We start from the raw sequence: 18,106 nt of genomic DNA on the forward strand, positions 1-18,106 counted from the left end.
TTTCTATGTATCTATACATATATCTATCCATATTTCATTTACCTATGGAAGTGTTACAGTTTAAGCCATCTCCCCAAAATTTGGTGGCTTAAAACAACAAATTACTATCTCTCATACTTCTATGGGTTGACTGGACTCAGCAGGGTGATTCATTACAGTTAGATGGTGGCTGGGGCTGAAGTCATTTGAGCGCTTGAACTGGGCTGGACATCCAAAATGTCTTCTTCACTTGCATGTTTGGTATTTCAGTTGAGAAAGCAGGAACAAGTGGAGGTTGGCCAGGCATAACTCTCTCCCAAAGTGTCCAGTCCACATAGCTAGTTTGGAGTTCCTCTCAGCATAGCAATCTCAGGGTGGCTGGACTTTTTTACATGGCAGCTGGCTTTCCCCTGAGCATGCTATATAAGAGGGCCAGGTAGATGACAAGAGGCACTTGATGACTTAGCTTCAGAAGTTACAAAGTGTCACTTCCACACCCAATTCTATAGTTAAAAGTAATTTACAGGGCTAGCCCAGATGTAAGAGAGGTTCTCCATCCCTGATCTCACCCCTGAGCTCTGGACTCCTTTCCAGCTGAGGACCTGATGGCTCCCCATAGCTCTCTAGTGGGTGTCCGGCGCGGCCATATGACTTGTTCTAGCCAGTGAAATGCAAGGGGAAGGGACATCACTGTCCTCTTTTCCCTTTTCCATGGTGATGGGCAATGTTCCAAATACAGGTGGGTCCCAGAGAGGGAAAGGGCAGGAAGTAGAACCACGGTTAGCCCCGTAGCAGGAGCAAGAATCTGCACTGGGATCTGGGGAGGGGGGTGTTACCATAGCATAATCTAGCCCACCCTGACCACTACGTGTACCCCCACGAGGTTATGGAATCTAGTAAGGTCATAGGGGAAGCTGTTCTTTATTTTTAAAAAGATTTTGAGAGTGACAGCATGAGCAGGGAGTGGGAGGGAGGGGAAGAGGGAGAGGGAGAAGCAAGCTCCCTGCTACACAGTCCTCCATCCCAGGACCCTGAAACCATGACCTGAGCCAAAGGCAGATGCTTGACCCATGGGCTGCCCAGATGCCCCTGGGAAACTGTTCTTTAAATTGTACGCATGTGGGGCACCTGAGTGGCTCAGTGGGTTAAGGTCTGCCTTCGGCTCATGTCATGATCCCAGGATCCTGGGATCGAGCCCCCGCGCTGGGCTTCCTGCTCAGTGGGGAGTCTGCTTCTCCTTCTCCCTCTCCCCCTCCTCCTGCTTGTGTGCTCTCTCTGTCAAATAAATAAAATCTTAAAAAAAAAAAAAAAAAGGGAATGAATAATAGGAAGCATGGTTCACTGGGAGACAATCTTTGGAGACTAGCTACCACACCGATCAATAAATCAGAAAGTTGGAAAGCATTTATGTTCTTACTAATCTAACATACTTACTGTAATTTTTACATTACCTTCCAATATTTTACATATACCCATATGTGAAAGGCAGAAACCTTAAATTGTATAATTCAATGAATTTTGATAAATGTATACACCTATGTAACCCAAGATCCAGAACATTTGCATCATTCCCTTGAGTTTTCTCATGTCTCTTTTCAATCAATCCCCAAACCCACAGGCTATCACCATCATACAGGATTGGTTTTGCCTCTTCTAGAACTTCACATAAATGGACTTCTTGCATTTAGCATAATGGTTTTGAAATACATCCATGATGTTGAACATAACAACTGTTCATTTTTATTGAAGGGCATTCCATTCATGAATATACAGGTGACCCTTGAGCAACATGAGTTTGAACTGTGCAGGTCCACTTATACTAGATTTTTTTTGATACATACAGTACAGTCCTATAAATAAATGTATTTTCCTTATGACTTTCTTAGTATTTTCTTTTTTCTAGCTTACTTTATTGTAAGAATACAGTATATAATACACATAAAACAAGTGTTAATCAACTGTTTATGTTATCAGTAAGGCCTTTGGTTAACAGTAGGCTATTAGTAGTTAAGTTTATGGGGAGTCAAAAGTTACAAATGGATTTTCGACTATCCCAGGAGTTGACACCCCTCACCCCCATGTTGTTCAAGGGTCAACTGTACTACAGTTTATTTTGCCACTGCCCTATTGATGTACACTGAAGCTGTTTCCAGTTTAGGGCTATTATGAAGAAAAATGCTATAAGTATTTTTGTACAAATCTTTTTGTGGACATGTGTTTTCATTTCTTTTGGATAAATATTAAGGAGTGGTATTGCTGGGTCAGAGGTAGTTTATGTTTAGTGTTATAAGAAATTCCCCAAGTGATCGTACCATTCATTTACACTCTACCAATAATGGACGAGAGTTCCAGTTCGTGCACTTGCCAATATTTAGTATTGCCAGTCTTAAATTATAACCATTCTAATGGATGTGGAATTATAATCTCATTGTGATTTTAATCTGCTTTTCCCTAATCACAAGTGATGCTGAGAACATTTTCATGTGATTATTGGCCAGTGATATAGCTTTCTTTGGGGACCACATATTCAATTTCTTGCCCATTTTCTTAAAAAATAGGGTTGGAGCGCCTGCCTGGCTCAGTCAGTAGAGCATGCATATTCGAGCCCCATGTTGGGTGTAGAGATTACTTAAAATAAAATCTTAAAAAAAATTTTTTTTAAATAGGGTTGTGTTTTCACTATTGAGATGTCAGACATTTAAAAAAATCTATTCTGAATGAAAGACATGTCAGATATCTACTTGGTGAATATTTTCTTCTAGCCTATAACATACCCTATATTTCCTCAATTATTTATTTTGATGAGCATAAGTTTTTAATTTTGATGAAGTTTAATTTATCAAAATTTTCTTTCATGTTTACTCACCTATGTCTTATGTATGAACCCTCTGCCTGCCCTCAGGTCACAAATACATTGTTCTTTTTTTTCTTTTTTCTCCCCAGAAGCCTTATTGTTTTAGCTTTTACATTTAGGTCTATGATCAACCTTGAATTAATGTTTGTATATCCTGAAAGGTAGGAATTGAAGCTCATCTTTTCCACACAGACATCTGGGTATGTCAAAATAATCTGTTGAAAAGACTTCCCTTTCCTTACTGAATTATGCTGCACCTTTGTTGAAAATTAATTGACCAAGTAAGTTTGGGTCTATTTCAGAACTTTCTCTTTTGTTCTACTGTCCTATGCTAATACCACACTATACCGATTATTATCTTCAGAGTAAATCTTGCCATCAAGTAGTATTAATATTATGATGCTGTTCTTTTTCAAAATTATATCATTATTCAGGTCCTTTGCATTTCCAAATATATTTTAGAGTCAGCTTTTCAATTTCTTTTTTCTTTTTTAAAAGCCTGCTAGGATTATGATTGGCACTAAGTTGAATCTATAGATTGACTTGGGGAGGACTGAAATCTTAACAATATTGAGTCTTCTCATCTATGAACGTAGATCATTTCTCCATTTATTAAGGGTTTCTGTAATTACCTTCAATATTGTATTACAGCTTTCAATGTAGAGGTTTTTCTACATCTTTTGTTAACTTTATTTCTAAATATCTATATAATTTTTAGCCTCAACTGTGAATGGAATTATTTGGTTAATTTCATTTCCCAAATTTTGTTGTTCATATATAAAAATACAGATTTTTCTATATTAATCTTGTATCCTGTGATCTTGCTAGGATCTCCAGTATCATGTTAAACACAAGTGGTGAAAGCAAACATCTTTGCCTCATTCCCAGTCTTAGGAGGAAAGTAATCAGTATTTTACCATTACATATGATATTAGCTGTAGCTTTTCATAGATGTTCTTTATCAAAATGAAGAAATTCCCTTACATTGAAATCTTGCTGAGAAACTTGGTACTGAATTTTGTCAAACACTCCTTTATATATCTATTGAGATAATTATATGGTTTTTCTCCTTTATTCTGTTACTATGGTTAAACCAACCTCGCATTCCTAGGACAAATCCTCAGAGAATGCATATCAGTACTTAGAATATTCATGTTTTCTGGCTCCTCCCCTAAATACTGGAGAGCTTCTAACTTTTTCTTCAGAGCTCTTACTCCCATTCTGGCCCTGTCAGATGGGCTCTCAGTATCACCAGAATTCTCCTGGAGTTTCCTAGGGAGGCCTAAAGAATGTTCAGTTGTCATTAGTACAAACAAAGCAACATTAATTAAGGTTTAAGAGTGACACAAAAAGGAGGATGAATTTGTAATCTGTATCTTCTGCCACTTCTGATCTCTGAGTTTACATATTTGAATTCTAAACACTAGGAGGAGATATTCTTACTGTCTTCGGTCTCTCTTTCTAGGGTCTCAGATTCCTTTAAAGAGGAGATAGTTGTGAAACCTTACCAACTTTTTAGATCAAGGGATCATAAATGTCCCCAGCTCTCTGATTTTACCCTGTTTTCCAACCTTAATAACTAAGTAATAGATGCAGTATTCCAGAAATTTTTTTTTTTTAAAGATTTTATTTATTTATTTGACAGAGAGAGGCAGTGAGAGAGGGAACACAAGCAGGGGGAGTGGGAGAGGGAGAAGCAGGCTTCCCGCGGAGCAGGGAGCCCGATGCAGGGCTCAATCCCAGGACCCTGAGATCATGACCTGAGCCGAAGGCAGGCGCTTAACGACTGAGCCACCCAGGCGCCCCTATTCCAGAAATTCTTATCCTTTGCAAAGAATTCCCAAAATAGGTGGCCATTTTTATTCTATTATGTTACATAGCCCACAGCAAACCTATGATTTTGTTCATTAGTATCCTAGGTACTGGAGAGTAAATGGCCAGGTAAAAACCAGAAGCAAATTAATGGATGTATTATTCTCTGACCGGAGTCCCAAGTTCATTCTGAGAGAAGACCTATTTTTCCCCATTCATCATCCTAGTGAGCAGGACATGTAATGTCAGAGGGCTAAGGCATCCCATACTCAACTTTAGCTCTTCAAATATGAACTATTATCTCCTCTACTACCATCTATGCTTACAATTATATTCTCTGAAGTTAGCCAATATGTCACTCTTCCTCCTCCCAAATTAACTTTATAAACTATAGGAAAGGGATTAATAAACACCAGACAATAGTGCTTATGGTAAAAATGAATCTTGGCTCTCTGCTCCTCCCTGTTCGACCAAAAGACAGCCGCATCTTCTGGTGCAGTACCAGTCGCGTCCCCGAGACCCGATGGTGAAGGTCGGAGTGAACGGATTTGGCCGTATTGGGCGCCCTGGTCACCAGAGCTGCTTTTAACTCTGGCAAAGTGGATATTGTCGCCATCAATGACCCCTTCAATGACCTCAACTACATGGTCTACGTGTTCCAGTATGATTCCACCCATGGCAAATTCCACGACACAGTCAAGGCTGAGAATGGGAAGCTTGTCATCAATGGAAAGTCCATCTCCATCTTCCAGGAGTGAGATCCCGCCAACATCAAATGGGGTGATGCTGGTGCTGAGTATGTTGTGGAGTCCACTGGGGTCTTCACCACCATGGAGAAGGCTGGGGCTCACTTGAAGGGCGGGGCCAAGAGGGTCATCATCTCTGCTCCTTCTGCCGATGCCCCCATGTTCGTGATGGGTGTGAACCATGAGAAGTATGACAACTCTCTCAAGATTGTCAGCAATGCCTCCTGCACCAACTGCTTGGCTCCTCTGGCCAAGGTCATCCATGACAACTTCAGCATCGTGGAGGGACTCATGACCACCGTCCATGCCATCACTGCCACCCAGAAGACCGTGGATGGCCCCTCTGGGAAGCTGTGGCGCGACGGCCGAGGGGATACCCAGAACATCATCCCTGCTTCCACTGGCACTGGCAAGGCTGTGGGCAAGGTCATCCCTGAGCTGAATGGGAAGCTCACTGGCATGGCCTTCCGTGTCCCCACCCCCAACATGTCCATCGTGGATCTGACCTGCCGCCTGGAGAAAGCTGCCAAATACGATGACATCAAGAAGGTGGTGAAGCAGGCATCAGAAGGCCCCCTCAAGGGATCCTGGGGTATACTGAGGACCAGGTTGTCTCCTGCGACTTTAACAGTGACACCCACTCCTCCACCTTCGATGCCGGGGCTGGCATTGCTCTCAATGACCACTTTGTCAAGCTCATTTCCTGGTATGACAATGAATTTGGCTATAGCAACCGGGTGGGGGACCTTATGGTTCACATGGCCTCCAAGGACTAAGAGCCCCCTGGACCACCAGTCCCAGCGAGAGCAAGAGGAAGAGAGAGGCCCTCAGTTGCTGGGGAGTCCCTGCCCCAACTTACCCCCAAAACACTGAGACTCTCCCGACCTCCACCGTTTCCATCCCAGACCCCCTGAAGAAGGGGAGGGGCTTGGGGAGCCCTACCTTGTCATGTACCATCAATAAAGTATACTGTACCGAGCCAAAAAAAAAAAGAATCTTAATTTATAAACCACATCTGGATGGACTATATATCTGATGGAAGGCCACAGTTTTGGGCTTTTCTGACTGTGGAATCTTATAACTAAGCATTTCCATTACAGAGACCCTGGAAACTACACTTGTTAAACTGTTTCAAAAGATACCAGCTCTTGGGCAGCATGGATTCTAAACCTAGGCAACCCCCGCTTCTTTCTACCTATGTGGATCTCGCCTTCTTGTACCCAAGCTGTTATGTGGAGATAGAGGTCAAAATAGAGCACTTGGGATGCTGTGAGGACTCCAGGGAAAAAAAAAATGCTCTGCTGGCATGCTGCTGTGTTTCTGTGTTTCCAATATCCTTCTAAGTGAATCTAATGCTTAGTTTGGCTTATGTGACCTGAGTAGGTCACATAAGTCTAAATGTCTGGTTGAACCTAAGTAGAATCCTTGGTTATCTTTGCAACAGCTTTGAGTATCCTGGTATCTTTCTGGTATTTCATAATGTCTGCGTTTCTCCAATGATGCTTTGCTATAAACTGCTTCAGCTGAACCTGACTTTCTGAGTTGTATTCAACAGGACATTGTTATTTATGGAGGAATCTTTTTCTCTTCTTATTGATATGTATTCAGAAATTCAACAGGAATCCCAAAGATGGTCATATTGCCATATAGTGGTTCACACATTCTGAGGTTGCTGATTGTTTTAAAACCATGTATGTTTTCTAATACTGGCTATAATAAACTTTCCCATTAATAGGCTTTGTTTCTCCATCTCCAAGGTCTATTATTCCCTCTATATTTCAGTGATTCTTCTAATTGTAATTCAAAATTTCTTTGCCCGTTTACTGGTGCTACACCTCTTAGTAGAATGCACCTGTACATAACAGTATCAGTAAAAGGTTTCTGTTTAAGATCCAGTTCCAAAATATGTTTCCAGTTAACAGCGAATTTTGTCTCAGACAGAACAGGGTAGGGATTTTTGATCAATCCAAGTATAGATATCATGAATTTATATTTACCTTATAGCAAAGACTGTAATTTCAGAAGATAATATGTGTTAATTACTATTGCTCTAACAGCAATATTCCATAAGAAATCACTGACTGAACGAATAGCCTCTAGGTATCAATCTAAGGTATCACAAAATAATTGTAACAGTCTGTTCCCCCAAGAAGTTTGCAGCTTAGTTGAGGAAATAGTATATCCATATAATTTTTATTGATATGTGATTGCATTTTGTGCATTTACATTGCAGTATAAAGATATAATAGAGGCAAAATTTAAGATAATGATTGCTTCCTCCATAAACATTCTGTCAGCAATTTCAAAACTGCGGGAAGAGCAAATATAAGCTGTGTTTAAATTACCGCCACTTTAACTGGTAAATAAAAATACCCAACATACTTTATTTGTACCATGTTTATAAAATGCATTCATTTTATTTAGTCTTAACCTATTGCTTTAACATTACTGTTGTTAAATTTTAATATATTTTTAACTATCTTAAAACTTCTTTACCAAAACATTTTTAGAGTGGTAGTGTTGATGCTAAAAAAAATTCCTGAAAGATAATAAGTTTGGAATGGAATTTACATGTGCTAAAAAATGCAACTAAGGAAGCCAAACAACTGCCATAACATGCAGTTGGTGCTATTAATTTAAGTGACTGTATGCTGCAAATATAATAGAGAAAAAAAGTAACATCAAAGCAAAAATATGCTACAATGACTGTGGATTAACTTAAGAGCATGCATCTAATCACCACTGTCCCCACCTACCCTGCTCCCTCAACACACATTTTGCATTCATTACTTTTGGAAAACTAGTCTTGAATTATTTAAGGTTTGAATTATGTCTCCTCCAGATCACATGCCTTCCATAAAATGGGACCACTCTACCCTGAATAAATGAGTAAAGGTCAAATAAATGGAACAAGATAATAAGCCAGAGTGATCAGCATGGGCTATAACAGAAGATGGAAGTCCCCTCATTGATTTATGGCCTTTCAGTTAACACATCTTAAATTCTCAGTATGTTCCAGACAATGTGCCAGAAGCTAGTGATGAAAAAATGATTAGAACGTAGCGTCTACCTTGAAGGAATTTCAGAAAATGGGGAAAAGAAATACATAAATAAATAATAACACAAAATAGTAAAATTTCAAAGAAATCTTGCATCATCACAAGTTGCATTAAAACAACTTCTTTGATTATGGTCAGAGAATTTTAGGCTATCTAAAAGAAAGTTTTTCCTCCTACAAGAATTTTAGAAAATAAGGTGTATGTGTATGATTTAGTCAATAAAGGTGACTATGGTTGAAATGTTTGTGTCCCCCCAAAATTCATATGTTGAAATCTTAATTCCCAGTGTGATGGTATTAGGAGGTGGGACCTTTGGAAGAGGATTAGGTCACGAGTGCAGAGCCTTCATGAATAAGATTAATGCCCTTCTAAAAGGGGCCCCAAAGAGATCCCTTGCCCCCTTCCACCACGTGAGGAATACAATGAGAAGTCTGTGACCCAGAAGAGGGCCCTCATCCAACTGTGATGGCACCTTGATCACAGACTTCCAGCCTCCAGAACTGTAAGAAATAAATTTCTGTTGTTTATAAGGTACCCATCTATGGTATTTTGTTGTAGCAGCCCAAACAGACTAAGATAAGGGTTTAGTTATAAAATCTAATTATTACTGAATATTTTCATTATATCTATCAAAAATAATGTCCTTTCTTTTCCTTTCAATACCAGCATAAAACTTCTGACATATTGTTATCACCTTTCTTTTTTCCCACGGCTGTGATCAAAACAGTACAACACTGCTCAAAACAGCTATGAAAATAAGTGGGTTTTTTAAATTCCTACTTATGGTACTAGTGTCTAATTGAGATTTAGTTTTAACAAAAAGCCTACAAAGAACAAACCATATTCTCCAATTAAAAGATCAAAATATATCCCTCTGCAGTTATAAACACTCATGCTGTAAGAAAATGCCTGCATTTGTAAATAGTACAACAGTGGCACCGGGGCTGGAATGGTCAAGCTTAAGTGGGCATGAAAGGTTTCCAAGAGTATGTGTCAATAAAATTAAAATTTGGAAGATAGGTAAAAAGTCACTGGCGGTGGTAGAGGAAGGTTACTAACTTATCCTTCCTGAAGTACTTCAGCTAGCCAAATAAAACAAAGAACTCAAAGATAGGTAAGACATGGCATTTTTCAAAAGTATTTTATAGTTGTTGCTGACATCAGTTGTAAACATAATACAGATGTCTGCATATATTACTAAAAAAAAACCCCAAAATATTATTGAAATAAAAATAATAGCCAGGAAAGGCTAGAGGGAGGGGTTTAAATAAAGAGAAAATAATATTGAATCTCTCATCTTACAAGAGGTAAGTCAACACATTCTGTTTCATTCATTTATTTATTTTTTAAAGACTTTATTTTTAAGTAATCTCTACATGCAACATGGGGCTCGAACTCATAACCCCGAGATCAAGAGTAACACGCTCTACTAAATGAGCCAGCTAGGTACCCCTGTTTTATTTTTAATGTTAGTAGAGAAATATAGGTTCATTTATTTATTCATCTGGCTTATTTATCTTAGAGGCTAGTATACTAAAATGAAAACAGAATGTATAACTTCCAAATTACTCTATTAAAAAATGCTTAAATAAAGGACATTTGAGAATGGCAAAATTTAAGGGGTGGATGGGAAAAAAATAATATGAAAATTCCCAAATAAAAGTATAAATAAAGTAATGTAAGTGAAATTAAGTATGCAGTTATCAAAAAATATAACTATTAAGGTATTAAGGGCAAAGAATATAAAGACAGATAAACCAAATACTGTTTATAAGAGAAGTACTTAATGCAGTAAAATAAAAAGAAAGTGATAAATACAGCAGGAAAATACAAATATAAAAAAAGCATGACTTACAAATATTAGCATCAGGCAAAATTTCTGGGCAAGAGGCATTAAATGGGGCAAAATGATCAAATTACAATCCATAATGAAACTATTAGAAAATTAATTTTTATGCACCAAGGAATTTAGCATTGAAATTCTCTTTCACAGATGAACTATACAAAAAGAATAAGAATAAATGTAGTGATCCGAAGGGGTACATGCACCCCAATGTTTATAGCAGCAATGTCCACAATAGCCAAACTATGGAAATTCGAGCCAAGATGTCCATCAGCAGATGAATGGATAAAGAAGATGTGGTGTATGTGTGTATATATATATACACACACAAACACACACAATGGAATATTATGCAGCCATCAAAAAAACCCCAAAATCTTGTCATTTGCCACGACATGGATGGAACTAGAGGGTACTATGCTAAGCGAGTAAGTCAATCAGAGAAAGACATGTATCATATGATCTCATATGATATGAGGAATTCTTAATCTCAGGAAACAAACTGAGGGTTGCTGGAGTGGTGGGGGGAGGGAGGGATGGGGTGGCTGGGTGATAGACATTGTGAAGGGTATGGACTATGGTGAGTTCTGTGAATTGTGTAAGACCGTTGAATCACAGACCTGTACCTCTAAAACAAATAATACATTATATGTTAAAAAAAAAAAAAGAGGATAGTAGGAAGGGAAAAATGAAGTGGTGGGGGCGGGAATCTGAGGGGAAAACAAACCATGAGAGACTATGGACTCTGAGAAACAAACTGAGGGTTCTAGAGGGGAGGGGGGCGGGGGATGGGTTATCTTATAGATAGAATGAGTTTTCAACTTTGCAAAAAAAAAAAAAAAAAAAGATAAACTTCTAGCTTAGTGCTAATAAAACCAACCTGTAATCTTTGCTGCCTTTTCCTCTTGGTTCACTCGGTTCTCATCATCTTCTTCATTATCTTCTTCAAAGTCATCTAAATTGCCAATGTCAGCCTGCTTCATACTCATCAAACTAGCCAAACTTTGCATGTCTTCATCCCTACATGAATGATTTAAAATTTAATACACAGCTCATGAAATGACATTGAGAAAAGACTGCTTAAGAAAATAATAATATATTCCTTCTTTCTATATGTTAATGAGCCTTTTTAAACAGTTGCCCAAGACTACTGAAAAATCTAAATACTCCTATTCATTAATTTTTAAATGGTATATTTAAATAGTAAAAAGCAAACTGGATTAAAAACTAACTTGTTAAGAGTTAGTTTAACTCTGTGCTGCAGATCTGTGGAAGACTAAAATTTTCTTCATAGGATTAAAGTGTGGTTTCCTAATCATTAAACTTGGAAATAAAAACTTGTTTCATAAAACAGTGAGACAGTTTGCAAATCATTGAGATCTAGACTTTAAAAGTTCAAACTTTCAAAATAAATTAGAATAGAAATTCTTAATCTGAAATCCATGAACCCTTTTGGTTTGGTGAAGAGGAAGAAAAAGAAATGGTAAACCCCTGTAAATTATATTTAAATCTTGTTTAAATGTGCATTTTTCTCAAAGGGGCCATAACTCCCCAAAAGTTAAGGAACTACTGCAACAGAAAAAAACACCTTCAAGTCAGCATTTTTAAAAATTACAAGATGAAAAATGACCTGGGTTAATTATAAGTTAAATACCATATATTTGATAAAATGTAAAAATGTCTTTATTTTGAAGTATTTTAAATATATTTTAAGTATTCTACACATCAAATAATTTAAGTCTTCTCTATCTATTATTTTCACCTTAAATTTCAAATAAACTACAGTGAATAAAACACATTTCTAATATATTATATACAAACGAAATTTCAATCTGATATACTTCCTTAAAATTCAGAAAGCCAAATTAAGATGCCATTTCTCATGTTCTTACCACAATAAAATAAAAAACAACAAGAAAACTCTTTTGTAAAGAAATGTTCATTAATATTCACTTATCTCCTAAATATAGTACAACTTTGCAGACTAAACAGGCTTTTGAATTTTCTCTCACGTAAGTTTAGAGTTAACCAAATCATTTCCCCTTTTAAAAATAAATGTAGTGACACAAAGTCTGCATAAACAAAAAAAGTTGTATTACCTTATAGGAATGCCTTACAAATTGCTCACCTACCAATGGGGGATAATTTCAAGATACAGCATTATTCTTGAAATGTTAACTTGCTTAATTTTACTTCTTTAATTTCCTCATATTTTGGATTTTGGCCTTGAACAATTTTCTCTGTCAAAGTTTAGGAAGCAAGGCGTGTGGAGGTAGAGAGGGAGTTTAGGGTGTTTTGAGAGAATTTTCCACTGGAATTGAGACATTTGGTTCAACTGAATTCCTCTCACCCAGATTCTCCCGTGGATGGTGCTGATTCACTTACAGACGCTGCCCAGTGGAAAGGAGTCCACAAAGGATCTTCTCTGATTTTGTTTTCTCTCTTCTTCCTGTGTTTCCTTTCCTTTCATTTTGGCTTTAACTTCAGGGTAAGGTCTTTATTTTTAATTTCTCAGTATTTAAGACTAAAATTTAAGGTGCTGAGATGAAAGACTGATTGCTTCCATTCTGTACTGTCTCTCTGTTACTATACTCACTCAAAAGCCAACTTTCCAGAGATGAGGCTTACCGTTATCTATCAAGTCATTTGCTGCCCTGTAGATGAGTGCCAAATCTCATTTTGACTGATGCACAGAAGCCAGTCTAATCAGTTAAGTGAACATGGTCAATTATAGTAAACACATTCCACTGGCTCAAATACATTTACATCTGTGATTTAGATTGGATTGAAATGTTCATAGCTAGCTTCTTCCTCTCACCTTTTAAGTCTAAGCTTAGACTTTCCATTTCTTGCCTTCCTGATCTTCTCCAAGCAGGCACTAACCCTTTCATTATACCCCCAACATGCACTCATGCTTGACTTGACTGTATGCAACAACCATAGTGCATGTTACTTTTTTTCCTGTTCCAGGTGTGTTTACCCTCAGGAGACCAAAACTGGTGCAGGAACTACCTTCTTGCAACCCCTGTTCAGTGCTTAAGAAGTGATTTTTGAAATGAATAATTATAGCCAATTGTACTCTGCTCTATAATTTTTAGAAGGCTGGGCCAAAGAACATGAATTGGGGAAAGTTCCTTTAGTTCTTTTATTCCTCTTGTCCTAAAATTTTCATTTTGCGTTACTCTTCCATCTCAGCTTCATCGAACAGCTCTACAAATTAACTGTCTGTACTTCAGAGTACAATTACTTACAATGAAGACAATGAAATACAAAACAATCACGTATGATACCCTATAACATACAATTTAAAATTTGGAACTTGCTATAGTCACTTTTATATTACTGTTCATTCTCTAGAGTCAAGAGACTATAAATAACAAGGAGTTCACTTAACTCAGCCTCTGAAGCAAAGAATGGCGAGAATGACTGGTATGCAGTAGGATATTCCCCACTGTTGCCCGTCTACTGAGTCAAAAGCTGTTGACATACAGTTTTAAAATACACTCAGGAGCAGCTTGTCTTCTTGACAAAAGAAACTTACGTGGCTTTTCCTTCCCGAAGGAAAATGCAAGATAATGAAAACTGGAGGGTGGCAGATACAACTTTTTTAGACAATGGCTTGAATTTCAACTTGACGTCAGTCTGCGTTGGCATAGGGCTTGCATACTGTTTCATGTTGATGCTGCTAGTAGCAAGAGCTTTCCTTCGACCGGAAGGGGATTCCTGGAAGATAAAAAATAATTCGGAATTTTGGGGTTCTTTATTTTACAGCCAAGTATTTCAAAATAGCATTTTAATAACATGATTAAATAACCGTTGAAATTTCCTTCCCTAATGAATTCCTATAACACAATATTGAAATAAAATTGTGATGGAGTTATATTACAACTTTTATATCTTTAAATAAGATAGAACTTTTGTATCTTTAAAAACTGGAGAGAGCTGGCCCAGGCAGAAATAAAGATAAACTAAAACAACCCTAAATATCTCAGGAAAGAAAAAGCAAGGAATGCAAACTAGGACAGAAAGTGTCCAGAGTTCCTCTAAAAAGAGGATCTAGCACAGAGATAGGCATCAAAAGTACTCAACAACTGTTCTCCTTCCTTTCATTCTATTTAATGTAACCTAATGATATTTCTCCTTTTTGAATGCTTCCAATTTTTTATGGAATTCCCAGCCTCTATGGCATTCTAACCTCATTTTTACCTACAGGATCTGAGTTCTATTTATCCCCTAATTTGAGCCTTATTTCTTCCCAGGGGCTTTTCTGATCACTCCACTCTACAGTTCTGTTTCCTTCCCCTCAGGTCACATTCATCAAGGAAGAAACCGCTGGTTTCTCTGAGGCCATGTCTGTGGCAGACACTGCCAACTGACTCTAGCAGGTCTCAAAATCCTCCACACAGCTATTACCAATTCCCCAGAAATGAATACAAAATGAAACCTATTAGCTATCAAGGGTACTTAACATTCTAGTAATAAGCTATCTCGTTTCAAAATTATTCTTTACAGAATAATAGCCTAGAAGAACAATGAAAACAAAACAGCAAAATAATGCTTAGGCATTAACTATGTATAAGACACGTTGTTGATTCAGGAGAGATATGATGACGATTAAGACATAATCCCTGACTATGTGTTCTAATGGCAAGGGGACATTTTAGATGAAGATAATTTGTAAATAATGTAAATGAGAGGTCATATGCCATCACTGATGTAAACCAGAAGTCATATACCAGCATTCCTTAGGATCTACTGGTCTGGGAGTTCAGATCTAAAATAAGGCCTAATTTTCAAGCTGTGTGACCTTGAGTAAGTAAACTTGAGCCTCACTAACCTTCCGTATAAAATAAGGAGACTAATCAGAAATCCATTTAAGCTCTACAATGGTTTTCTATAAAATTATTCAATTTTCCAACCAAGGCAGGAAAAACTACCATTAACCTTTGAATTATTATTTAATAAATCTTTACTTTGTCTTATGATTGACAAACCTGCCTAAAATAAAGATCACTAATTTAATCAAAACATTAAACCAGCCTTTTAGAAAAAACTGACATTTCTGCCAGCAGGACAAGTAAAAATGTAATGTAGCATCCCTAAAGAATACCTTGTTTTAAAATGTGGCCTTATCTGTCAGATTATGCACAGCAATATTATACAGAACTATTAGTGCATGTAGATACCTTATGAATGAATTTCAAAAATGCATCAAGCACTTGAGAAGGATTTAAGCCCTCTCAGAAGAAATACTTAAGAATATGCAAATACCCTCAACTGAATTGAGTTGAACATATGTGACTATCCCAAACAATACATGTGTTCTTTCCCTGGTCGCTACTGTCAATCAAAAAATAAGATTAAGGTCTAAGGTTCTGACAATGTGCAAAATGAAAAAGTATGATCAGGTAGTATCAATTTATTACACTGATATGAACAATAATCTCTTATTGTACCTTTAGAATAGCTAACAACTTATAGGATTTAAAGCCTCTGTTTTGGAAGCATGACATACAAACAACCACATATTATTTTCAGATTTTGTTAAACAAATCTGTTTCACAAAGTATGACACTGATCCTTTAGTAATAATTATTTAATTTTATAAGCAAATAAACTATAAAAATTAAGATAACTTGGAAATGAGCATAATTTTGAAAGCCCAATTTAAGGATAATTCCTACAAAATCTAGAGTTTTGATGATTAACATTCAAATTCATTTTTTATTTTTTATTTTTTTAAGATTTTATTTATTCATTTGAGAGACAGACAGACAGACAGAGCATAAGCAGGGGAGAAAGGCAGAGGGAGAAGCAGACTCCCTGCTGAGCTAGGAGCCCAACGTGGGGCTTGCACGACCTGAGCTGAAGGCAGACCTTAACCATCTGAGCCACCCAGGCGCCCCTTCAAATTCATTTTTTAGATAAAAACTTTATAGACAAACAATGAATCATGGAACACGACATCAAAAACTAATGATGTAATGTATGGTGACTAACATAATATAATTAAAAAAAACTGTGTAGAAAAGGTTTTTTGCTGAACTCAAGGAGTTTTAAGTTTTTGGTAAATCAGCGTCTCTGAAACGACAGAAAATAAAGGCTACTGAATTCTAAACTTAATTAGCTGTACCACTGAATTAAGTATTTACTTGCTCAGCAACAATGAAAATAGCCCTTTGTAAGGTCTGGACAGGTGAACAGAACAGAGCTCTTTTGAGTCTACAATATCCATTCCTATTATTAACACAGTATCTCGCTAGAGTCTGCTGGGAAAAGAAGTCTGAATGGTATTTCTAGTAAGTCTTCACCAAGCTCACATATTGTTTTCCTCTTTAAAATTAGCTGTATCATAGAAAAGATAGTTAAAAAGAACAGTAATGAGAAAAATATAAGGATCTTTCACAGCTCTAACCCCACCTCCATGAATCTTCACTTTTTACAACCGAGTTTAAATCTTTACCCACCCAAAATTGATATCATTGCTATCAACAGTTCTATAAAGAGGAATGAAGTAAGTGATTGCAGTTTTGAGATGAACATGTCTTTTGCATCCTATCATCCTTCCAGAAAGGAGTAGGGGCCAGCCAGGCAGAAAGAGTTTAGAGAGAATTACTCTTAGTGCTGCCAGAGTCCTAATGTTATTTCATGTCATATGCAAGGTGGACGAAAGGACAGAAATAAGAAAAAAAAATAGTAAAGGAACTCTGAGAGAAAGAAAGTTAGATGACAAAAGTCAGTAAGAAGTGAGCGTTCACATATATGTAAGACTAAGTTTCTGTCTCTGGGCCTACGTTTATACATGTTTGTATGTGAATCTGACAGTATTTGAGGAATTACTTCAAAACTCCTAAAGCTGAAGTTCTTAAATTTTAGTGTTTACTAAAAAACAAAAAACTAGGAGAGCTTTAGACAATCTAGATAACTGGATCCCACCCCCAGAGATCTTAAATTAGTAAAACCAGAGATGGGCTCAGGAATCGGCTGCATTTCTAAAAATAGTAAGTACCTCTCTTCTCTACTCCCATCCCGCCCCACCCACACCCACACCACTACTACCAGGTGATTCTAATCCAGTTAATCTAAAATCACACTTTCAGAAATACTTCCCCTAAGGAAGTTCTTACATAATACAATCATTTTACTTAAGAAATCTCACTCTCATTTTTCCTAAGTACTCTTCTGTAATAAAAAAGACTTGGCTGCGGTGTCTGGGTGGCTCAGTCATTTAAGCATCTGTCTGCCTTTGGCTTAGGTCATGATCCTAGGACCCTGGGTTCAAGCCCGGTGTTCCCTCTCCCTCTGCCCCTCCCCCAACCGGTGCGTGTGCACGCGCTCTCTCTCTTACTCTCTCTCTCTCAAATAAATAAATAAAATCTTAAAAAATAAAACTTAGCCTTTATATTTCCATTTCTTTGAAATCCAGCCTGTTGTAGTTGTAATCAGGCAAACCAGCATCTGAACGTCACACCAGCATTTATTCACTAAACTTTGGCCTATTTCTTCACGTATCTGAGCCTCATTTTCACAATATCATCTTGGCAAATATTTTTAAAGTTTGGACAATACCAAGTGTTGATAAAAAAGAGGGACAATGCAAACTTTCTTACACTGCAGGAGGGAGCTTCAATAGATACAGCCACTTTGTAAAGTAAGTTGACATTACTTTGTAAAGTGGAACACATGCATTATCTTACAACTCAGTAATAACTTCCATCCTAGAAATATGTCCTAGAGAAATTCTTGCAATGATATACTGAAACATCTAGTAGGGTTTTTAGCAAATACTAGGTGCTTAATAAATAGTATTTAT

At 37.2% G+C, this 18,106-nt stretch overlaps 1 protein-coding gene and 1 pseudogene across 9 annotated transcripts in view; one reads left to right on the forward strand and one right to left on the reverse strand.

Moving 5' to 3' along the window:
* EHBP1 (EH domain binding protein 1) overlaps nucleotides 1-18,106 on the reverse strand; it is a 445,131-nt gene that overhangs the window by 204,849 nt on the left and 222,176 nt on the right. For all 9 annotated transcript variants that reach the window (XM_045884913.2, XM_064572453.1, XM_054509849.2 and 6 more), the window contains 2 exons: nucleotides 13,835-14,016; nucleotides 11,174-11,313 (listed from right to left, as the gene is read on the reverse strand). In XM_045884913.2, coding sequence (XP_045740869.1) covers nucleotides 11,174-11,313; nucleotides 13,835-14,016 — 322 coding nt within the window. The remainder of the gene's footprint in view (nucleotides 1-11,173; nucleotides 11,314-13,834; nucleotides 14,017-18,106) is intronic.
* Nucleotides 5,169-6,167, forward strand: LOC123851258 (glyceraldehyde-3-phosphate dehydrogenase-like; annotated as a pseudogene).

Source organism: Mirounga angustirostris, unplaced genomic scaffold (genome assembly GCF_029215605.1).
Source record: "Mirounga angustirostris isolate CCGP_5_RB_7025 unplaced genomic scaffold, mMirAng1.0.hap1 SCAF_10, whole genome shotgun sequence".
In the NCBI taxonomy this organism is placed as follows: Eukaryota; Metazoa; Chordata; class Mammalia; order Carnivora; family Phocidae; genus Mirounga; species Mirounga angustirostris.